Source organism: Danio rerio, chromosome 4, assembly GCF_052040795.2.
Source record: "Danio rerio strain M-AB ecotype USA chromosome 4, GRCz13ab, whole genome shotgun sequence".
Classification (NCBI taxonomy): Eukaryota; Metazoa; Chordata; class Actinopteri; order Cypriniformes; family Danionidae; genus Danio; species Danio rerio.
The window spans coordinates 7,318,537-7,344,701 of NC_141024.2; the positions used below are offsets into that span (position 1 = coordinate 7,318,537).

The 26,165-nt window shown below is 34.3% G+C and overlaps 1 protein-coding gene across 10 annotated transcripts in view; it reads left to right on the plus strand.

The window, feature by feature from the left end:
• The window catches only part of dock4b (dedicator of cytokinesis 4b), a 158,497-nt gene that overhangs the window by 47,070 nt on the left and 85,262 nt on the right, over positions 1–26,165 (plus strand). For all 10 annotated transcript variants that reach the window (XM_087247539.2, XM_087247543.2, XM_087247540.2 and 7 more), the window contains 9 exon segments: positions 64–119; positions 2,571–2,667; positions 4,483–4,631; positions 7,653–7,737; positions 15,336–15,487; positions 22,653–22,734; positions 22,818–22,878; positions 22,969–23,101; positions 26,040–26,128. In XM_087247539.2, the coding sequence (XP_087103665.2) occupies positions 64–119; positions 2,571–2,667; positions 4,483–4,631; positions 7,653–7,737; positions 15,336–15,487; positions 22,653–22,734; positions 22,818–22,878; positions 22,969–23,101; positions 26,040–26,128 (904 nt within the window).

Here is a 26,165-nt window from a genome sequence, read left to right on the forward strand (position 1 = left end):
ACTGTAGAATTATTCACTTTTTTTATTTATTTATGCATTTATGTTTAATTTCTGTCTTTCTAGGGCATATTTCCATGCTGCTATATTCACCTGAAGAATGCTCATATCAAGAATAAGGGGTGAGTTTAGTTGTTTTTAGGTATTACATATTAAATTGACCTTCATGGAAACATTAAACCGGAGTTTCGCAGTTATATGCTCCTTAGTAACAACCATATTCAATTTTATTCAGTTCAAGTTTATTTGTATAGCGCTTAATACGATAATTATAGTTTCAAAGCAGCTCAAAAAGCAGTTTTAAAGCATCTTATAAAAGGTGTCTTATCTGTGTAAAGAGCTAACATGCACATTATACACATCTGTTTGCTATAGTTTCTGCATTACGTCCACTTTTAAGAGATATTTCATCCCAAAAATAAAGATAATTTTCAGTAGTGCATTAAAGATTTTTAGCTGAAATTGTGGCTCTTGGTGATTCATTAAAATACACTGTAAAAATGCTAAATTGTTCCACATTTTCTTCATGTTGTTTTAATGCAAACTGATTAAGAATACAAATTTAAGTCGATTGAACTTAATACAATTAAAAATAAAAAATAAAAATAAAAATTAAGTTAATTCAGCACATTTTTAGCGTTTTAAACATGCAACAAAAGGCATTTAATTGTACAAATCAACAGTACTTTGAGAGTTAAAACGACGTTTACCAGGGGTGTCCAATCTCGCTCCTGGAGGGCTGGTGTCCTGCATGGTTTAACTCCACCTTCCCTCAACACAATTGCCTGGAAGTTTTAGGCTGTTTCTCAATTCCAAGAACGCTGAGAACAGACTCTGGTTCTTGTGGAGACCGTTCTTGCCAAGTTACCTCGGAGGAACGAACTCGGGAGGCCGTGAGAACACAGAATGCGTCCTGTGAGAAATGAGATGCTGCGTTCTTCCCTAGTTTACAGGAAGTTATTTAAACATTACAGCATTCATGTAAGGATTTATTGCTTTTCCCCTTTTCACATTGTATACTATGCATAAAGACCTTACAAATACACATTGCACAATATAAATAAAACTAATTTAAATATGAATTTGAGCAAATGAACACCCTTAATGTGTTTATGCTTTTATTAAGAGTTTCATGGTAATGTCTACATCACTGCTTCATTTAGGGAAACTCCTGAGACAAAGAAGTTATATCTCTTTACTTTAATAATAAGTCTATAAGAAATGCTGTACTTCCCACCTCCTATATTCAGTCGCAATGACTTCTGGGCCTACTCGAGCAATTTTTTTTTTTTTAGCTCAAGTCTGCATTGATGCATCCTTGATATCAGGAACACATCCCAGAACTTTCACACATCCTCTGTTCTTGCAGTCCTGAATTTTGGAACTGAACTTTGACGGATAATGATGATGTTACTTGAGAACGCAAGACCGCTGAAGAACCCATATTGAGAAACAGCCTTAGTATACCTAGAAAGAGCTTGAATAGCTGGTTCAGGTATGTTTAAATGTGGTTGCCCTGCTGAAAAATCCAGCTTAAACCAGCCTAGGCTGGTTGGGTGGTTTTAGCTGGTCGACCAGGCTGGTTTTAGAGAGGTTTTGGCCACTTCCAGGCTGGTTTCCAGCCATTTCCAGCCTGGTCTTAGCTGGTCAGGCTGGGAGATGACCAGCTAAAACCAGCTTGACCAGCCTAGCCAAGCTGGGAGTCCAGCCAAAACCAGCTATATCCAGCTTAAACCAGGCTGGTCAAGCTGGTTTTAGCTGGATTTGGCTGGTCATTTTCCAGCCTAACCAGCTAAGACCAGGCTGGAAATGGCTGGAAACCAGCCTGGAAATGGCCAAAACCCCTCTAAAACCAGCCTGGTCAACCAGCTAAAACCAGCCAACCAGCCTAGGCTGGTTTAAGCTGGATTTTTCAGCAGGGTGGAACTAAAATATGCAGGATACCAGACCTCCAGGACCGAGTTTGGGTACCCCTGACCTTTTGAAGCCTTCTGTAGCCTAATCAATCAGCCTGTGTAAGAAACTAAACACTTATTTTCATTGTTTTTAACTTTAATCCACACCTTCTACTGTTTATGCCATAAATAAGGTTCAGTTTTGTGCACAAAACAATCTTTTAATAAGATCTCAGTGTGCTGTCAGGAGCCACAGGGACTAATTCTGCTTTGCCAGTGTATTTATTTATTTATTTATTTATTTATTTATATAAAAAAGCATCCAACTTGCATTTAATGAAGCACCAAAACACACAATTTAATGTTCTACTGAAGGAATAAACACACCTACACATTGAACGCCTACATCATTTTCAAATATAGACTTTTATGTGCTTCCTATTGCATTCCCCATCATTATGGAGATGATTTTTTTTGTTGGCACATGGAGATGATTTGATGTCTTGTTGGTCCACTGATAGCTGTAAAAACTCGACCTGAATGTAACGATGGGCAAACAGAAGGAAGCCACATCTGCTTTTTTCCCTTTGATTAGCAAACAGTAAAGCCAAGCGCAGAACCAGACGAGGTGTATCTCATATCTTTTCACGCTGTGTGTCGCCCACATTCGACCCGCAGGCAGTTCGAGACGGTGGTGCCGAGCGAAGACTCTGTCATTACGGAGATGACGTCCACCTTGAGGGACTGGGGCGCCATGTGGAAGCAGCTCTTTGTGGTAAATACTGTTTTGGCGAATCCGCCCACTGCCAGACGCTGGTTTCGTGATTCCTGGATGCACAGACGCTGCTGGGCGGAATATATTATTTGTACATGAGCTGTTGTTGCTTGCAGGGGAAACTATTATTGGATTATTTTTACACCTGGTCATTATATTTCAGTGATGAAGCAATGCTATAACAACTTCAGTTATGTTTTACAATGATGCAAACAAATAGTGAGTGAGGGATATATTTATTACAGTATTTCTTAGTTTTGCTTTACCGTAAATGATTATTTACAGCACATTAAAAAACTTTTACAAGTGCCTTAGATTTTATGAATGCATTATGTTAAACTAAGATTAATGGATGATGTTAAAGAAGGACTTAGCAATATTGGAAAAATCTGACGTTGCAATATTTAGTTTTTCTGCTGTTATATTGCGAGATGAATATAGATTCACCAGATGGCTTTAGTAGATCTATTTGGAAAGAGTTCATTAATTCAGTATCAGGGTGTCTGCGGGGTATTACAAAGTATTAACATTTATTAAAAAGTCTTAATTAATTTTAACTTGAGTCTTAATTTTTGTTCAAGTATTGTTCAAAGTGTTTGACTCCAAAAAAGCATAAATAAATGTATTTTCCTCCTTATATTAACGACGACGTGCTCGATCCACGTGATTGGTTCGGGCCAGGGCGCGTCCGGCCAAGCTTCTCCGTCCAGGTCTTGTAATTTGTGACAAACGCAGGAAGGTGATGTGGCGCTCTTCACATGTAGTGAAACCATTGAGCGAATCAGACGGCAAAACGGGACAATGCAAGTTTGCGTACTCCTGGTTGGAGAAAGACGAGGTTAAACAGTTCCTGAAGCCTGATGCTGAAAACAATCGCGCAATTAATTCTTTCAAGCTTTGTTTCTTTCGTGCTTATTTGAGTTCTGTTGCATAGTTGTGCTCCATTGATATATTTTTTTAAACCACTACAACTTTTATAAACAACTGTTATTTAAGTTAAAGGTTTGATACTGATTAGAACTTGAAGTGGCGATGAGGTCTTAAAATATTCTGAGAAGTTCTTTAAAAAGTCTTACAAAGGTATTGAAATTCTCTTTAGTGTTCCTGCATATACCCTGAATATGATTGTGATGGGGAGTAAATCGTGCATAAAAGTGATACAAGAAGGGTTGCGCAATGTTGGACAAATTTGACATTGAGATATTTTGTTTCTCTGCCATTATATTACGATGTGAATACAGTTTGACCACATTATAAATCATGCCTAAAAGTACTACACAAATTACAAGCAACAATGTTTTAGGGTTTTCAGTCAAACAGTGTTCAGGTACTGAAACTGATCAATCAAATCGTCTTTAATGTATAAATAAATAATAAAATAAAATGTTTTATCAAAGTTACAAATGGTACAGTTTCTTGTACCAGATTGCTTTAACATATCCTTGAATGCTCACACATTCACAGGCCTCAAAAACACAGACAAAGGATGAACTTCCACTTCATTATGGTTATATTTAAAAAGCTCTGAGCCATGGCTGCTGCTAAACTATAATCCCAGTTTATTATATATTTATATATACACATTTATTAATGGTAATGACAAAACAGTGGTAGAGATGTCTTATGTCATTATATACAATAATACAGCCATCTATTATGCAATCATCAATCAGATAGTAAATCCCAACTCAATATTGCACATCCTGCGATATGACAATAAATGAGTAAATTAGCTAAAATTAAGTAATGGAATCTTAAAGTGTGACTGTCTGCATCTTAATTTTACTTTTGCTTCACTGTTGTTTACTTCTCTAGAAGAACGAAGGGGATTTGTTTAATAGACTGTGGCACGTGATGAATGAGATTTTGGACCTCAGGCGGCAGGTGCTGGTTGGACACTTGACTCATGACCGCATGCGGGACGTCAAACAGCACATCACGGCCCGTCTGGACTGGGGAAACGAGTGAGTAGTGATCAATATGTGATAGTAACATGTTCTGATTATATTTTGATACTTGGGAAAATAGAAGTCCTGTTTTAAAAACGTGCTATTGTAAAGTGTGTTTTTGTGACAATCGAGTCTTAATTTCCCTAAGATTGACATCACATTTCACATTACCTGAAGTACTTTCTGTAGTTTAAAATTTTTAATTATAATATATATATATATATATAATAATAATAATAATAATAATAATAATAATAATATATATATATATATATATATATATATATATATATATATATATATATATATATATATATATATATATATATATATATATAATTATAATTATTATTATTATTATTATTATTATTGTTTGCTTTGTGTATATATATATATATATATATATATATATATACACACTTTTTATAGATTTATAGGAAGATATAACCAGTGGGAGCAAAGCAAACAAACAAAAAATAATAATAATAGTAATAAAAATATATATAAATATGTACATACGTGTATCCATAAAAATACATCCACTCCATATCCATTATTAAAATTAACCGTCTTAAGAAAGTAAATATATAGAATAAACATAAATTAAACGGTTGCCAAAAATATTCCCGCAATACTGCATAACCTATAGAATTATGTCAATGATAAATTATGGGTAATTATATTGTTGTTGTGGAGAGAGACCATTTACTCCATTTCTTTTTAAAGATCTCTTTATTTAATCAAAGTGCATGTGTCAGTTATTCTATTTGCTCCACTTCTGCTTTTATTTTGAGCCATTCATCTTTAGTTGATGGGTCTTCTTTATATCATTTCCAGCTTATAGCTTTTTTTACTTGTTGCCATTAATATTTTAAATAGATATCTATCCTCCTTTATTAATTTTTAATAGGAATATCTCCTAGATAATGTACATTGAATGATCTAGGACAGAGTTGCCCATGGAAACCCTTGGTTTGGCCCACCACCCCATCTGAAGAGAGAGGGAGAATCATGGGCAGTTTGTTGGGGTTAATGCCTTTGACAGAGATCGTCATTTCAGATTTAATGTAACCTTTAGTTTCTTTGTATAAATGAGGAACTACAAAAAAATTATAGTTTCAATTCAATGTTGTAAGTGATTAGGCCTTTTTAATGTAAATACTGACAGTTGACAGATAGAGGAAAATGCACAAGACATTGGTGAGCAAAGGCAGGAGCAGCTCGACTTGTGTATTCAGCATTGAATGCTGTTGTGTTACGAATGGCTTTGCTTAAGTTTTTACTTTAATAAGTTCATTATAAAACATAAACAATAATACTGCATCATTATTTAATATGTTTTAAAGTTATTTTAAAATATTAGCAAAGAATTACCCATTTCAAATTTTATGTAATACGGTTTGGTATATTTAAGTAAAGCCCACAGCCCTCAATCAAGTTTGTTTTTTCGCTCTTTATAAGAAAAAGTTTGGGCACCGCTGATCTAGGAAATCATTATTCTGTTTTAAATAAAAGTTTAGTTATTAAAGTAATCAGATTTAATAATGAGATTAATGCAAAAGAAAGAAAGAAAGAAAGAAAGAATATTCATGAATCATCTTAGTTTTTTTTGCAAGAGGAAACCAGTTTATATTTTAAGCAGTAATGTTATACATATGAAACATATGAAACATACACTGAAAAAAGTTTTGCATGCAGAACTGTTGCAAACAATTCATTTATGTTGAATTTAAACAAACAAATTAAATTTAATAATGTTCAACTTAATTTGTTTAAATTCAACACAAATAAATAGTTTACAACCACTTAACGGAAAAAATTTAGTAAATCCAAGGAATCATGTCTGATTAGTTTTTTTCAGTGTATTTTACTGTAATAACTATTATTTTATGACAATTGACATTGATAATGTTTCTATTCAGAATGGATATTATATATAAAACAGTCTGTAATTGTGCATGCACAATATATATATTTAATGCAAAGTACATTTAAACATGTCACTTTTTATATGTAGATATTTCATTCATTCATTCATTTTTTTTCAGCTTAGTCCTTTTATTAATCCGGGGTCACCACAGCGGAATGAACCGCCAACTTTTTCAGCACTTTTTTATGCAACGGATGCCCTTCCAGCCGCAACCCATCTCTGGGAAACATCCCGACACACTCATTCACATTCATACACTACGAACAATTTAGCCTACCCAATTCACCTGTACCGCATGTCTTTGGACTGTGGGGGAAACCGGAGCACCCGGAGGAAACCCACGCGAACGCAGGGAGAACATGCAAACTCTGACCCAGCCGAGGCTCGAACCAGCGACTTTCTTGCTGTGAGGCGACAGCACTACCTACTGCGCCACTGCGTCACCGATATGTATTTCAAATGTCAGTTTTTCAAGAAAAAAAATATTGTAAGTAGTGTTTAGACTGTTGATTTTGGCATTAATGTAGCCATCGCTACTTGTAAGGCGTTAATTAATAAATAAACAAAATAGCTTGACATATAGCTCTAAGCTTCATTTTCATTACATAAGATCATTACATAATTTATTAAATAATACATTATTTTCATTACATAAAATCTATTAGGATAAAATGGGCCCTAGGTGTCTATTTGTGACTTCTATCTCAAAATCCACTTGACATAAGAGTTACTTGGCATTTATGTATGGGATTCATTGGAAAGAGCATGCAGAATGTAAATTCCGATGTCTGATGTTAAACCTGCTTTGAAACTGTATATTAGTGTGAAATGGCAAATGGGATGGGACGAATGTAGACATAGCAAATCACGTTTGTATGTTGTTGTTTTTTTTGTACAGGGACTGTTTATTAAGACACCAATATGATTGCATGTTATGTATATTGTATTTTTAATATCTGTTTTGCCATGTATATAGCCAATGTTGCTGATATAGCATTAAAACGTAAATAAATACATTTATTTATTTAAATTCTACATTCATTTGTCTTGTGCAGCATATCAAACACTGTCAATTGATGCTATCATGCGTTTCTGTGCTTTCTCAGGCAGCTGGGTTTGGATCTGGTACCCAGGAGAGAGTTCAGCATGGTGGATCCCGATGACATCAGCGTCACCGAACTCTACCGTCTGGTACGTCTGTTTTTTGCATGAAACATTTCTCCCTCGGTTTATCCTTTCCATTAAACGCGAGAGGCTCGCGATAAAAGCCTCCCGTCATCTCCAGTAACAGGCCCCATGGGGAAAATGACAGTAATTCTCAACCTCACTGACAAGATACGCTGCCGAAAATTACAGTGGTCATGGATGTTGAAGTTTGCTTGCTGGCCAGAGGGTTTGTTGACAGCGGGGAGTCTCTCTGCTGTGATATAATTGAGTTATACGGAGCTGAACGTGACCTGAAGTGTCCTGTACAGTGTAATGTAATGTAATAACCTTCCGCTGGCAGATGGGACTCTGTTGCTGCAGCCTGTCTGGGGTTTATATTGCGCATGCACACATGCTTTTGCCATCAGTTCAATGCGATTCAATTTATTTGTGTAGTGCTATTTTGTGATGCACATCATTTCAAATGAGCCTTACAGAAACGAAGCATGTTTCTACTTCATAAATAGGAGTTGGTCATGGAATATTATAAGATCTATTCTATACATTGAATTTAGTCTATGTTATGGAATATCAGATACTTTTGTTTCTCTCTTGATGATTTAGTTAGTATTTATCAGATTTATGTAGTTTATCTGTCCATTCACAAATATCATGGACTTTATCAATTTTATACATTATATTTTGCTATTTTTTTTAGCACAATGTGATGACTTTTCCTGCTTGTCAGTATAATTGTAATTAATTTCATAATATTTTTATTATATTTTTCCTTGACTACAGTGTTACAAATTAAATTTGTCATTAAAATATCATTAAATATTAATGATGTTATACAATTCTTTGACTGAATATTCATTAATATTTAATGTCAGTTTTGTTACACTAAAAAAGTTTTCCAAAAAATAAATAATTGTAATTAATTTGATAATGTTTTTATTATATTTTTCCTTGACTACAGTGTTACAAATTGAATTTGTTGTTAAAATGTCTTCAAATATTAATGTTTTACTATTCTTTGACCAAGTATTCAGTATTCATTAATATTTAATTTTAGTTTTGTTACACTAAAAAATTATCAAAAAATAAATAAATAAATAAAAAATTATATATATATTTATTTATTTGTATATTTATATATATATATATATATATATATATATATATTTATTTATTTATTTTTATATATATATATATATATATATATATATATATATATATATATATATATATATATATATTTATTTATTTATATATATATATATATATATATATATATATATATATATATATATATATATATATATATATGCCTAATGACAATCATTTTTATGAAAGTTTTATGACAAGATATGCTGTCTTGGTAGGGTGAGGTGTTGTTGTTTTATTTTTATATTTATATATATATATTGGTGTATTGAGTTTCATATATGAATACAGTACACTCTCAGAAATAAAGGTACAAGAGCTTTGTAGACCTTTTAGGTACAAATATGAACCTTTTGAAAAGGTACCTCCCCAATGACAGCTTGCGTACCTTTATTACTGAGAGTGTACTGTATACCATGCGGTTGAAAGGGCATTCTCTGCATGAAGCATATGCCAGAGTAATTGGTGGTTCATTCCATTGTGGTGAACCCTGATAAATATGATATAAAAAAGGATATGATATGACTATCTGAGCTTTAAAGTAAAGTGTAAAAATGCTCTGCTTTATTTGTTGGTTTTTCTATCCTCTCCTTTAACGGTCTGATTTATTAGTGTAACGATAAGTTAGTTAAGTACACAGGAGCTAAGCCATTTAAACTTATGTGGGGAAGTAGCTTTTTTTATCATCTACAGAACAGCTTAACCCTGTATTTACTGAAAAACCATATATAATAACCTTACTATCTGATTACAAATATATATTTTTATAATATAAGTCATAAATAAGTCAGGGGAACACTTTGTTTTGATGGTCCATTTGAGTATTAGTAGACCGTCTGCTTAATATCTGTTGATTCTGCTCCTTCAACAGACATGTCAACTTACACTAACCCTAACCCCAACAGTCTACTCATAATCTAATAAGAATTAGTTTGCATGCAGATGCAATGTAACTTAAATTTAACAAAGGAATCATCAAAATAAAGTGTCACTTAAGTCAGAAATGCAAATTTATGTCATTAAAGTCTTGTAGTAACCTCCAGTAACACTTCAGGGTTTTTTGAATGAGTGCCCTATGAAGGGTTTAATGGGTAGCCACTGTAGAGAAGATAAGAAAGTTGAAGCTGGGAAAGGAGGTTTTGGGTGACTGTTATTGATCTATCTGGGTTGTTTTGTGCTAGTTTGGCTGTGATTGAGTTGCAGTGTTTGCTGTGTGTTTACGGAGCTCATTACCTGTGACACATTCGCTGTGATGAATCGTGTGGAAGTGAATCAGGCCACACAGTCTCACCACACACAGTAACTAGGAAGGAATCTCTCGTCACCAAAGGTTTGTGTGAAAGAAACCGGGAGATCTAAAGTTGGAAAACCAGCCTTAATTAGGATGGCATGATATATATTGGACTATCCTGGCAACTGACAATATTATGGTTAGTTGATATTATGGGGAGCATATATCAAGAATATATGTTGTATATTTTGTCCATTTGACACTTCAAAGCACATGGATTTTAATTAAACACTTTTTTTTGGTGGCCATTTTTATTACTTTTGCTTTTTTACTTAAAGATTTAGCATTTTGTATTTCTAATTGTTAAAGAATATTAAACTAAACTAAAGTAAACAAGTAATTGTTTTATTTTATAATGTTTTTAATGTATTTGTGTAATCTTTGTATTTCTATACTGTTTTATTAGTGTTGATGGTGGAAAATCTATCATTATAAAAGTTTGAAAAAGTTATATATACATTGACATGGTCAAAGCAGAACTTATGAAGTGGCATAGCATTATTTTTATTATTTTATTATCTATTAAAACATTATTTGTGTTTGCTTCACTTTCCCCTGAGTTTTTTATTTAATTAATTTCTCTTTACAGCTTCTGTATTTGGTCTGGTTGGAAGTTCATGGTATTTATTGCCCCATATTTTCTTGTTCAGAGCACAGGTTGTCTTTGTTTACAGTTATTTATGTGAAAGTAAGGGGCTTAAGAAGTCTAGAACCTTCTGTGATCTGATCTGGCCTGCCAAACGCAGAATAAAGTCTTTAGCAAATTCCAGCGCTTTATCTTTTTAGCCTATTCATTCCCATTTAAACCTCTGCTATTTCAGTTTCAGTTAATATAATTTCTCAAAAGCAGCCAGGAACAGTTTCTTTTCGGTTTCTTTTGTCTGTACTTTCAAGAGTAAGAGCAATATTTAAGTTTTTACTCATAAATCGTCCTACTATCAGTTGCAATTTAATTTGTGGAGACAAATCAAAGGTTTAATCATGTATATACCATTATTTTATTGCTAAAGGCATCATTTTTTTAAAGTTAATTAATTCAGAATTATTATGGTTAAGTAAAAAACTATGAAAATAAAACTTTTTTTTAATAAAACAAATCAACATTTTATTTCAAGAAAATGAGTCTTTTTATTTAGTTTGAAAAAAAAACAGAAAAAAAAACAATACAATTTAAAAATAAAATAGAAATGACAAAAAAAGGAAAAAAAAATATTAAAACTTTGCCTAGGTTTTTAGGTAATGTTTTGAGCATTTTTCTTTTTTCTTATATATTGATATAAAACTAAATCTATTTTCTGAAAATGGAAAATATAAACGATGAAAACAGCTCAAGTTATTAATAAAACAACACTAGGGGCTCTTTTTTGACGATTCAGGTGCAAAAGTCCAAAGCGCAGGGCGCAAAAGCATTAAAAGCGTGTCAGAATTAACTTTTTCTATTTTAAGTACAGAAAAATCTGCTTTGCGCTGTGACGCATGGTCTAACAGGGTTGAGCTTATTCTATTAATAAGTTATAGGTGTGTTTTGAGAATAAACCGATCAGAGTCTCATCTCCCATTCCCATAAGAGTCAGTTGCGTCTATAGAGAAAACAGTTAAACAGAGCATCTGCAGGCAAGAGTGAGAGATGAGCCTCCTCATTCTTTACTTTCACTTTCACTCTCGTGGATGGGGAAACGTGTTGTACGCAGACATCTATTAGCCTATACATAATTAATTTTGTTTGTTAAGCGCAACAATTTGTTTAAAACTTTTTCTAAATTCAGTTCTAATTTCCAGCAAACAAATAAATGAACAGTTATAACGTAGGGTGTTCAAAAAACTGAGTTATATCCAAATACACATGCTGTGCCCCATGTGGTCTAAAACCTGACAGGTGGACAAATCTAAGCTTGTTTTTAATAAAACAAATATTATTATGAATATAATACATAATACAGCTAATAATATTAACATTATACAAAAGCAAATTGTCATGAATAAACTGAAAAAGTCCCCCTAGATGAAGAAGGCATGGAGAAGGTGGTTTTTATATTTATGTAGGCTAGAAATGTATTATTTTTGTAATATTTTAATTCTTATTAAAATATTCTCTTTCATTTGTAAAGATATTTGCGTATTGCTGTAAATCCTGTGTGTATTAAGCAATGTTTAAGCGAGGCGCACAATTAGTCTATTCTATTGAACAGTGTATTTTAGTTGCTCAAAATAGCAATGCTCCAGCAATGCGCCTTAACACACCTCCTTTTTTAGACCAGACTGCCTATGGGCGCACACATAAGCGCAAACGCATTTGCTATTCAAACAGCGTGATGCAAAATGTCAAAATGACCCATGCGCCGAGCTGAAACTAGCAAACAACAATTGCGCCTTGCACCTTGCGCCGCATTGTGACGGGTGTATGATTGGGCCCTAAATGTCCTGATAGAACAGATCTTATACTTCAAAGCCAAATGTAATACTTAACTCATGTATTATTACTCTAGCTTATGCGTTTCAAAGCTAAAGCTCTTCTTATACATATCCCTTGCTCCTCCTTATCTTTATCACAAGAATGTGTGGGTAAAATTATAGCCTACATAAATAGCACACTAGTCATAATAGCTGCCTTTTTACTTCAGTAATTGCTTGCAAAACTCGGCACTAATTTACTGAGAAACACTGAGAAAAGGCTACATGCCATCAGTGTAATTGAAATGTGATGCATTATAATATGTTTTTCAAATGAAAGTGTTCAGTAGTGCTTTTCACTGTCCTCATGAGCACACACACACACACAAACACACATACACAGTGTCACATATGCTGTGCCCCCGTTGGCCTTTTCATATTTCACATCTCGCCTGTTCACACCTCGCTGTCCTCAAACACAGACACATGCGCTTCAATAGATCCAATAGACGCTCTCTGGAGAGAAGTGTGTTTGTTGCACAACAACAGAGCCGATGTGCACTTCAGATGAGCTTGTGTGCAGTGATATATATGATTGTGCGCGTGCATTTGTCTGTGTGTGTGTGCGAGTTTGACATTGCTCTGTGGTGTCATTGCAAAGAAAAGAGCATATTAACTGAAACAAATTCGATTTGGCCGGCTGTAAAGAAGTCGTGCTGTGAACACAGAGCTGCTGGAATTCAGGACAAAATCCAATGCATTTCTGATGCGTTCACCAGTGGAGATCTAAAGTGGAGAAAAACCTGCAGTTTTCTCCATTTTGAGGTCATTGCCTGGTGCTTTTTAACCTTTGTGCGCTGTTGGGGATGTTTTCATCCACTCTGGGGGTGATTTTGAGTCTTTTTTTGGCTGCAATTTTCTCAGTGTTTCAGCAAATGGGTTGTTTTTTTTTGTGACAAATCTTATTTTGACACTTATTTTGAGCTAATGCTTTGAACAATGCTTCAACAATACACTCTGGGTAAACTGACCACCCTTTGGTTATGTTGGGGGCTGTTTTGCCCCATTTGACTAATGACATTTTTTAATTGCAAAGCCATGACACCTTATAATCATGCATTGATTGTTGGTGGTTTTCCCTGTCGGGAATACGTAAATTTGTCATTTTTGCTGTTGATCATCAGTTGCAGTGCAAAAACAGCTTTGTTTCTGGCTTTAATAAGAGAGAGACTTTTAAACATTTACCTTGAAATGTCAGCAAAAAAAAAAAAAATCCAAATAAGCTACTTAGCTCTCAGAACATAGTAAACATCGTGTATTTATGCATGCACACTATAGACCAGTCGTTCTCAAACTTTTTTTTATCAAGTACCACCTCAAAAATAAAAGTACCACCATGGAAATACAGTAGTGTAGTAGGCCCAGTAAAGCAGCTGCAGCTCTGTACAATTAAAAAATGAGGCAGATTAATAATATTATTGTCAGCCACTTAAAACATTTTAAATAGTTTGAACTTTAACCCTGTACTGTGCTTACATGTAAAATAAATAAATAAAAAAAATACAAAAAAGACAAAAAATGTCAACATTTAAATTAAAACGTGCTTTTAAAAGTTAAACTGTTCTTAAAGTAAAAAACAAAACAAAAAAAACAACACCTGTACTTAAATGTAAAGTATCAACACCTGGAAATATAGGCTATATGTAGGACAAAATCTGCAGACCTTTTTTGCTATAACTGTGCAGAATTGTGTTAAAAATCTGCGGATTTATGCGGAATGAATTTAGGAGTATCATAACTAAAACCTTAATATATGAAAAAAAATAATAAAACATTATTAACATTTAATGTTTACAATGAAAATCCAATTAGATCCACTTTATTTGGTAAACAATGCAAGTCTCTCATATAATATATCTACGAAAAAACAGAACATATTACTTTATAAACTGCAGTGTAAATAAATCATATGAATATTTTCATATTAGTTAAAAATGTTACTGGAATTAATATAAAAACTGAATAAATATAAATTTACCCACATTTACACAAGTAAATAAATAGACTCAATGATGGACTAAAAATCTGCTGAATTCTGCATGTGCAGATTCCGTGTGGCCCTAGCTATATGTCATCATATGCATATATAATTCATTTTTTATACATTTTTAAATATATGTGGCATGTACATATAACATATTTGATTCCACTAGAAGTAAGCCCTTGTATCGCACCACAGTTTGAGAACCACTGCCATAGACCATTTTAAAGAATGTAAACAAAAACAATGGTCCCAGCATATTTTTATAGCTTCTGAAAATCCAAAAAGAGCCACATACAGTATTGATAATGCTATGATAGCTGTTTTAGCATTGAATCATGATTGAATTGACTCTTGTTACATTATGAAATAGTTTGATGACAAGCAGGAAATGTTCAAGGGCCAATGGCATAACCAAATTGAAATGGTCTATAATTTGCTGTTTTACTCCATGTATTTATATGCATATGTTTTATATTTACTCTCTTTAAAAACAAGAAAACTTTTTTTTTGCACAGCCCTATCTAAAGATTTAATACTTTCAACTGATGATCAACAGTAAAAATGACACGTTTTGCCTCTTCCCAACAAGGTAAACCACTAACAATCAAGAATGCATGAATATTTAATGTAGTAAATATTTCAAAAGGATTAATCATAATCATTTTGCATCCAACTGTAGATTTACATGCACCATGAATAATTTTTTTTTTTCCGTAATATGTAATAATCCGTGTGTGTTTGATTGGACAGATGGAGCATCGGCACCGGAAGAAGGAAACCCCGGCTCCGGTCAGCACACATCACCTGTTTGTCCATCTCAAGAGTCTGATGAGCTCGAACCTGGGCGAAGAACTGGAGGTTTTCTTCTTCATCTACGACAGTCGAGAGAACCGACCACTGAGGTAAATGGTTAAATGATATGTGTTTAAACTCACCGGCCACTTTATTGGGTACACCTGGCCAACTGCTTGTTAACACAAATTTCTAATCAGCCAATCACATGGCAGCTACTCAATGCATTTAGGCATGTAGACATGGTTAAGATGATCTGCTGCAGTTCAAACCAAGCATCAGATTTGAGAATAAGGGGGGTTTAGGTGACTTTGAATGTGGCAGGGTTGTTGGTGCCAGACAGGCTGGTCTGAGTATTTCAGAAACTGCTGATCTACTGGGATTTTCACGCACAACCATCTCTAGGGTTTACAGAGAATGGTCCAAAAAAGAGAAAATATCCAGTGAGAGGCAGTTCTGTGGGTGCAAATGCCTTGTTGATGCCAGAGGTCAAAGGAGAATGGCCAGACTGGTTCCAGCTGGCAACCAAGGTCTTGAACCGAGGTCCAACCTTGAGGCGGATGGGCTACAGCACCAGAAGACCACACCGGGTGTTACTCCTGTCAGCTAATCTGTCTTGAATAGTGGGCAGAAGTTGCACTTTCAAAGCTGATTTTTTTTTACATCATTACTCTTTATTACTGCATCTTTTTTTAAAGATTCTTTCAAGAGCAGCTTTTTTTGGAGCGTTATTATGAACTCAGCTCTTTGTATCCGGCGCCAGGATGTGCTCTTCAATCATAACCTCATTACATGTGCAGCTTCCTCCTGTGTTTGTTCCTGACCAGTGCAGACAGATGAACAACAAATAAACTGTTCATCAGCCAAACACACACCTGCACTGGAGGCTGAGAGAGAGAGAGTTTGTGTGTGTGTGTGTGTGTGTGTGTGTGTGTGTGTGTGTGTGTGTGTGTGTGTGTGTGTGTGTGTGTGTTTGTCTCTCTCTCTGTCTGTCAGTGTGTGTTTGTCTGCCTTTTTGTCTGTGTGTCTGTCTTTTTGTCTTTCCGTGTGTTTGTGTCTGTGTGTCTGTATCTTTGTGTGTTTTTGTTTGTTTGTCTGTGTCTGTGTCTGTCTGTCTGTCTGTCTGCCTGTCTGTCTGTTTGTCAGTCTGTTTGTGTGCGACTCTCTGGCTTTTTTTCTGTGTGTGTGTGTGTGTGTGTGTGTGTTTGTGTGCGTGTGTGTGTAGTTTTGTGTTTTCTCCATTTGTATCTGCTTGTCTGCCTGTCTGTCTGCCTGTCTGCCTGCCAGTCTTTCTGTCTGCTTGTCTGTCTGCCTGTCTGTCTGTCTGTCTGCCTGCCTACCCGCCCATTTGTCTGCCTGCCCGTTGGTATGTCTGTCTGCCTGTTGGTCTGTCTTCCCGCCCGCTCCTCTGCCCGCCCGTTTTTCTGCCTGCCTGTTCATCTGCCCGCCCGCCTGTTTGTCTGCCCGCCTGCCTGTTCATCTGACTGCTCGTTGGTCTGTCTACCCGTTGGTCTTGTTTGCCTGTTCGTCCTGTCTGCCCCTTCATCCTGTCTGCCTTTTCATTCTGTCTGCCCCTTCATCCTGTCTGCCTTTTCATTCTGTCTGCCCGTTCGTCCTGTCTGCTCCTTCTTTCTGTCTGCCCCTTCATCCTGTCTGCCCGATCTGTCTGTCTGTCTGTCTGTCTGTCTGTCTGTGTATGTATGTCTTTTTGTCTGTTCGTGTGTGTGTTTCTCTCTGTCTTCTTGTCTGACTGTGTCTGCATGAATGCATGTGTGTCTCTGTGTGCACATGCACATATATGTGTGTGTGTGTGTTTATGTTGATCTCATCTACTGGTTAATTGCAGACAGTAACGCTCTGAGCAGCTGCTGGTGTCATTGGCTCACGTTGTGTTTTTCATTGATTGGAGTTGTTCTTGACTTTTGAAGGAGAATAATAATGTGCTGCTGATCCATCACTCGTCTCCCCGCTTGCTTACATGCCTCGTTTTACAGCTAATTATTTCTCTTGTTTTGGCTTCTGACTGGAGCTTGTTCGGACTGTCCTGCGGCTCACTGTCCAGACTGTGGATTTAATCACACAGCTGTCCAGATTCACAAATACACACACACACCTGCGGTCAACAGAGAATCGCTCTGCATGAAATGTTTGACACTGAATGCATATTAAAAGAGAGTACACATACTTCTGATGTGATATTATAACATTTAGAGTCTAATGGTAAGAAAAAGGGCCACACGGTGGTTCAGTGGTTAGCAATGTCGTCTCACAGCAAGAAGGTCGCTGCTTTGAGTCCCGGCTGGGTCCGAAAGCCCTTCTGTTTCTGTGTGTGTGTGTGTGTGTGAGTGAGAGAGAATTATGTGGAAAAGAAAGGGTCTGTCTGTGTTTCACTTCATCATTTCTGCCACAGGATGTGTACAAAGTGCAGATTGACAGTCTTCTGGGTAACAGTGTTCCCTCAGGACCGCTTTATTTATCCACCCAGACGTGCAGGGATCACTTTTCCAGCCGTGTCGATTTATCCAGAGGTGTGGGGGTCGTATCCCGCTCCCATTTCAACTAGTTGTTTTATAATCCCCCACATCAAGGGAGGAAATATCAAATTCTCTGTCATGTGCGGGGTGAGAGTGAAAGAAAGCGGTGCGTCTGTGTGTGTGTTATGGAAATGTGTGCATGATATCAGCCCATAGGAATATCCAGAGATTGCTCTTCAGAAAGGCCTGCATATCTGTGTGTCAGGGGCTAAACACGGGCTTTGTGCTGCTGTCCGTGCTAATGGGAGTCTGAGATCACAAATACACTGATAATGTTTGTGTATTAAAGGGCCGATTTAATACTACTTGTTTTTTTTTTTTTTTTTACTTTAATGGTTATATATTTCAATGTTCATAAATTTTTATTATATATTATTATATATATTATTATTATTTATTATATATTATATTTTATGCTACTAACATGCTATTTATACTTTTTTAAACTGTTTTAAAACTAAATAAACTATTGCCAACAGGCTTTGACAAGCCAGCCTCAAAGTTTGTTGTGACGAACTTTACTGTCTAGTTATTATTATTATTATTATTATTATTATTATTATTATTAATGTTTTTTGTGTGTGTATATATATATATATATATATATATATATATACATATATATATGTATATATATATATATATATATATTCTTTTTTTTTTTTTTTACTTTTTATACTACTACTTGTTTTTTAAAACATGTTTTTGCAAACATGTTTTCATTTGAACATGCTTTCTTCCGACCTGTTTTGTTTTAAAAGAATGTTTTCTTTTTCATTTTAGTTTTATTGAACATGTTTTGTCCCAACATGTTTTGTTTGTGGTTTGTTTGGCTTTGAACAAGTTCAAGCATGTTTTTTTTTTTCTTTCAATCTGAATGTTTTATTTTTTTTACCATGTGTTTTTCCCCAGCATGTCTTGTTCGTGGTGTATTTTCTTCCGACCTGTTTTGTTGAAAGCATTTTTTTTTTATTATTTGAAATGTTTTGTTTCATTTCAATGTTTTTCTTCCATTTTTTTTCTTTTAACATGTCTATTCACAGCATGTCTGGTTCATTATTGGTTTGTTTTAAACATATATTTTTTACATTTTCTTTTTTAAAACTTTCTTTTTTTCACAGCATTTTTTGTTTGTAGTTTGTTTTGCTTTAAAGAATTTTCTTCTGTCCTGGGGTCCATTCTTACTTAAAAGATCTAAGATAATTTGGCAGGTCCTGGATCTTTTAATCTTGATAACTGATCTCTGGCTAATTTGGTTTTTCAACAAGTTTGCGAATCAGATTAAAATATCTGGATAAACTGATCTGAGATTGCTTTGTGTGTTATAAAGGACTGATCTATCAATCCTCGAAATCATGATCAGCAATGCAACAAATAGCTGACGGCACAGCAGCGTAATGACATCATCTGATTAATATTTAATTATCCATGTAAGCAAAAAGTACATAAAATTCATAGAAAACGTAAATATGTAAGTTTGTTAAATGTAATACGCCATAACTTTTGTTGTGGGCTGCAGGCTTACACTTTCATGTGTCAAGAACATTTATAAATTTGTTTAGTTTTACATTTAGATCAGATTAATCAGCATAATAACTGGCTGTTTAAATTAATTCTACATCAAAAAAGCATTTTGATATTGGTGAAGGTATCAAATCACCATCATAGGCTATTGTCTGTTTAAACATGTGCATGACTGCACAAATTATTATTCCTTTAAAAAAACAAACAAACAAAAAACTGTTGATAACTGTGCATGTTTTCTATTATCATTGACAAATTGTACTAAAGCTGGATCTGTACCTTTAAATAGTATGCATTTGTATCTAACAAGTCCATATTAATAAAATGTTCTCTTTGAACCCCTTGGGGAGAACCACGCCAGGACAGTCTTTATACTTTTATTTCGAAGTGCAGATTGAATATGTTTTTTTTTTTAATATTTTAATATCATATATATATATATATATATATATATATATATATATATATATATATATATATATATATTTTTTTTTTTTTTTTTTTACTTTTATTAAACTTCAAATCGTCAATAACCAAATCCAGCTAATTGAGTAATCCACCTGTACTTACCCCTGGTTTGGTGTTTTAAACATTTTATTTTAAGTTCTAAATGTAATTTTTTTAAACATTTCTTTCACTCTTTTTGTTTGTTTTGGTTTGCTTTAATCTTTGTCTCAAATAAGCATAGTTTTTTACATTTTATTTTTGAACGTGTTTTTCCAGCATGTCTTGTTTGTGGCTTGTTTTGAACATGTCCTAGCACCTTCACCTCCATGGCCTAGCACCTTCTTATCTGCACTCACTTCTGCAGATCTATGTGCCCTCCAGAAACTTGCGTTCTGTGAATGAACGTCGCCTCGTGGTTCCATCCCAAAGAGGGAAAAAATCACTTTCGCGAACGCTCACGCTCAATCTGCCCAGTTGGTGGAATGAACTCCCTAACTGCATCAGAACAGCAGAGTCACTCGCTATTTTCAAGAAACGACTAAAAACTCAACTATTTAGTCTCCACTTCACTTCCTAAGCTGCAATTGCCTCTTTGAATATCACACTAATTGTACAAAAAAAAAAAAAAAAAAAAAAAAAAACTACTAACACTTCCCTTCTTAGACTTTACAGACCTGAAACTTGCCTTTAGTACTTATTCATTGTTGCTCTTAGTTGTGTAAATTGCTTCCTTGTCCTCATTTGTAAGTCGCTTTGGATAAAAGCGTCTGCTAAATGACTAAATGTAAATGTAAATGTAAATGTTTTCATGACTCATTTAGTTTTTTAAGCACATTTTATTTTATTTTATTCACAACTTTTATTTTTGATATTGTATTTTTCAACCATGTTTTTTTTTTCTTTTTTGTTGTTGTTCCTACGTGTTTTTTAAGCTTCAACAATATTTTTTTGTTTGGACTGTTTTTTTTTTTTTTCACACATTTTGAGAAGAAAACATCCACAAACCGCTCTTCAGAAAGCAATTGTGTTTGTGTGTCAAAGGCCAAAAGCAGGCTTTGTGCTCCTGTCTGTGGTGACAGGACACTGAAATCACAACAATACTCAGTTAATTACATGGTGTTTGTGTGAAGGGCCGATTTTATACGAGTCAATGCATGAACGTGTGTTTTCCTGAGGGCATTGGATTTTGAAGTTCTGTTTCATTTGCTGTTGCCAGCTTTTGTTCCTGTCGGGATGCATTTATAGGGCAGCTTGTGTTTTGTCATGGAGCTGTGAAAGTCATGAAAGTGGATTATGTTTTTGGTGGGCAACTGCAGTTGTACTGAGAGCCTAATGTTTTATATTTACATTAATTTTATTTGCTGAATACTTTTTTATTTGGGAAATATTTAAATAAAGTGGTGGTCCAGAGTATATTTTTAAGGCTTGGTTGTGTTTACAGAGTGCAAAGCAATGTGTGCTCATGCTTTATTTGTGAAAAACGTGCTATTTTCCCATATATCTTACCTTATATATAGTTATATATAGCTACTCAGCTAACATGAAAATGACGATCATATCTCCTAGTTCCTCCATCAAGAGGCTCTGATTGGTCAGTTAACAGTTAGTGCTGTGATTCGCGGATCGGCTACATGTCACCAGGATGCATCTCTGCTATAACATTTCAGCACCTCCGGCCATGCCCCTTGGCTGTGTGGAGCGTATGCTCGTAACCTTAAGGGTTTATGACATCATTTACCCGGTGTATTTTTTTTTTGTAGCCCCCAAGTTCGTTCGCTGTAGGCTTTGCTAAGCTAACTCTGTAAAAGCCAATGTCTCCCTTTGCATTGAACTTTGAGCATCTTATATGCAGAGATGTTGTTTATGTTCACTGAGGTATATTACACATCAACTAAAGTTTGAAATATGATATCGTAGTGGACCACACCTTTAAGGTCTTATGTTTTCAGTTTTGGTTCAACGTGTTTGGCTGAATTCTTTTTTTCCACATTTGGATTTTTCAGAACATTTTTTGTCCCATTTTGATCTTTTTGTTTTGCTTCACCTTAATTTTGTTGTTGTTCAAACATATTTTGAAAATCTTTTATTTTATTCCAATATGTTTTGTATTGTTTTGAACATGTTTTAGTGCTCAAAAAAATTTAATGTTGGGGGCTTTTCAAGTTTTCTTAACATTTATTTTATTTTTAACAATGTTAAATTAGGTTTTGTTTGACCTGTTCAGTTGTTTTAAATTTATTTATTTTATTGTAATTTTTTTGTTTTGATATTTATTTATTTATTTGTTACATGTTTTTTTTTTATACATGTTTGAGTATTGAATAATTACATGTTGCCTTTGTTCCTGCGGCAATAGGGCCTTACATTTCAGCAAGTTTTACATTATTAATCCATAGGTCTTTCCTTATTGCTTTTTTTTTTTTTTTTTTTTTTTTGAGTAGCATTATTTATGAATTTATTATGAAGCATGCTGGATTGTTTTTTTTTTATATTGTTTGTAAGTGATTTGTCTCTATGTGTTTGTGCATGATGCAACTGCCATAATTTAATTGCACCTAGTGGGATTAATAAAGTTGTTGAATTTAAACTTCTCCATTACTGTTTCATTAGGCAAATTACTGCACCTTTTCGTGCACTTGTTCCTCCTCACAGCCTTTAAAATGCACTTTCTCGAGATCTGGTTGTTTTTAAACTGCATGTGCACAGAATGAGCTCAGTGTTTGAGCTAAACACACATCTCTCTCTTTCTCCCTCTCTCTTTGTTTTGCAGTGAAAGGTTCTTTGTCAAACTCAATAAAAACGGTCTGCCCAAGTTTCCAGAGAAGACTGAAAGACAATGCACACTTTTTGTGGTGAGTGTTGAGCTGAAATCACTCCCAGTGTAATTATGCATAATAATTAGGGTTGATGAACCTATCGGTGCTGTTTTATTCAGGATCTGGGAAGTAGTGACCTGAGAAAAGACGTATATATCGTCGTCCACATCATTAGGATCGGTAAAAAGTTGATTTAGTTTCCTCTAAATTACCGATGTTGATGATGTGATCTAGTACTGATTGTTTGTCTGTGTTTGTTGTGTGTTTTAGGCAGGATGGGTGCCGGAGAGAAGAAAAATTTGTGTAATGTTCAATACAGGCGTCCGTTCGGCTGTGCTGTGGTCAGTATTGCTGATCTTCTCACTGCCGACTCTAAAGATGACCACCTGCTGAAGGTCTATGCGTAAGTGAACATATTCAGTACATAGCGCACTATACCCAATACATCCAGACTGTGAAATCAGACAGGTCTACTCCTGATTGGTGAGATCGGTTGAGGTTTTCTGGCCAACTTCATTTTATTTTCTTCATCAATGGATTTATGTAATGATGACAACTATTTATTGTAACCTGTTATTAATGGATGAATGGACAGATGGAGGGATGGATGGATGGGTATAGATATATAAACATCAATGGATAGATAAAGATATGGATGGATTAGTTTGATGTAGATTAATGGATGTGCATATAGATTGATGGATTGATATGAATGAGTTTAGATATAGATGGATAGATATAGATATGGATGGATAGATAGTTATATGTAGATGGATGTGGATGCAGTTATAGATGTAGATATAGATGGCTGTAGATATGGATGGAATAGTTTGATGTAGATGTAGATTAATGGATGTGCATATAGATTGATATGAATGAGTTTAGATATAGATGGATAGATATAGATATGGATGGATAGATAGATATATGTAGATGGATGTGGATGCAGTTATAGATGTAGATATAGATGCCTGTAGATATGGATGGAATAGTTTGATGTAGATGTAGATTAATGGATGTGCATATAGATTGATGGATTGATATAAATGAGTTTAGATATAGATGGATAGATATAGATATGGATGGATAGATAGTTATATGTAGATGGATGTGGATGCAGTTATAGATGTAGATATAGATGGCTGTAGATATGGATGGAATAGTTTGATGTAGATGTAGATTAATGGATGTGCATATAGATTGATATGAATGAGTTTAGATATAGATGGATAGATATAGATATGGATGGATAGATAGATATATGTAGATGGATGTGGATGCAGTTATAGATGTAGATATAGATGCCTGTAGATATGGATGGAATAGTTTGATGTAGATGTAGATTAATGGATGTGCATATAGATTGATGGATTGATATAAATGAGTTTAGATATAGATGGATAGATATAGATATGGATGGATAGATAGATGGATGTGGATGCAGTTATAGATGTAGATATAGATGACTGTAGATATGGATGGATATAGCTATTAATTGATGTTGATATGGATGGATGTAGATATAGATGGATGGATAAAGGTATAGATAGATGGAAATTGATATATATGGATGGAAGCATATTTATGGATGGATCGATATAGATGATATGGATGGATGGATAGATTTAGATGGATCATGTATGGATATAGATATAGATGGGTGTGGATATAAATGCATGTGGATGTACAGTAGATATAGATTTAGATGGGTGTGCTGTATATGGATGTTGAAATCGATGGATGGTTGCAGATATAGATGGATCTATATGGATCGATGGATTAATATAGATCTAGATATCGATATAGATGGGTATAGATATAGGTGAATGCATATAGATATAGAGATGGATGGATGAATAGATAGATAGATTTAGATAGGACTATGAAAAGGGATATAGATGTATGAATACAAATATAGATGTAGATATCGATGGATGTAGATGAACAGTAGATCTAGATGTAGATATATATTGATATATATAGGTGGATGCATATAGGTATATATATATAGATATAGATAGGGTGGATATAAATATAGGTGGGTGTGGATATGAATTGATGTGGATGTAGATGGATGTGGATGTACAGTAGATATAGATGTAGATGGGTGCACTGTATATGTATGTTGATAGATGGATGGTTGCAGATATATATATGGATTAATGCATTGATATAAATATAGATGGGTATAGATATAGATGAATGCATATAGATGTAGATATGGATGGATAGATAGATATATAGATATATTTAGATAGGGTAATGACAATGGACATAGATGTATCTGTTTATATGTACATGTATAGATGTATATATAGGTGAATGCATTTAGGTATAGATATATGTGTATATATAGGTGAATGCATATAGGTATAGATATATGTATATGTAGGTGAATGCATATAGGTATAGATGTATGGATATAGATGGATGGATAAATAGAATTATATAGGTTGATGGAAATTAATATAGATGTATGGATATAGATGTAGATATGGTTGGATGTAGATGTTAATATATATTTATATATGGATGGATGCATATAGGTATAGATAGATGGATAGGGATGGATGTTGATATAAATGGATGGTTGTAGATGGATTTATATTTGTGGATGGATGTCAATATAGATGGATATAGATATAGGGTGGTGGATGTGGATATAGGTGGATAAAACAGTATAGTATATGTATTATAATTATCTCCATGAAAATCGTTCATTATAGATCATGACTTGGCATAAAACAAGCAAACACACGAGTAAATAATTATAAATAAATACATGCTTGAAGTCAAAATGGTTTGTATTTGTTATTTTTTTATGTTTAGAAGATTGCTTCTTTATGCATTTAATAAATTCAGTACAGTATAAAGATTATTTTTATCTATTTTAGACTAATATTACCTGGATTGTGAATAGTAATCAATCAATCAATCAATCATTATGTACATGTTTGAAGTCAAAATTTGTTGTTTTGTATTGTCATAAATGTCACTGGCTAATCACTAAAGAGAAACCGATCTGATTTCTCCACTCCACATTCAGATTTAAGTAATCGTCTGTGTTTGTACACAACAAAGTATGACGGTTTTAATCTAAAGAGCTGCTGTCTGAAGCACAACTGTAAATCTGAGCAGTCAGTAACAGTGTGTCCTACTTTGCGCCGGCGGGCAGACAGATGTGTTCAGCTCTAGATGTTTGTGCTTCACAGTCGCATTATCATCTGGCTCGCGTCCCGTCCTCTTAATATGATTGCTTCTTTTCATATCTGTGTCTCTGAGACTCAATCTAGTGCTTTTGTTCTCATTTCTGTTGTTTATTATATTGATTTATTTTACAGTTGCAACACAGAGAGCGACTGGAGTCAAATTCACGACAACATTATTAAGAAGGTCAATTCCAGATACAACCTTTCAGGATCCAATACAGGTAATAAGACATTGAGATTCTGTCACTTATGTCAAGT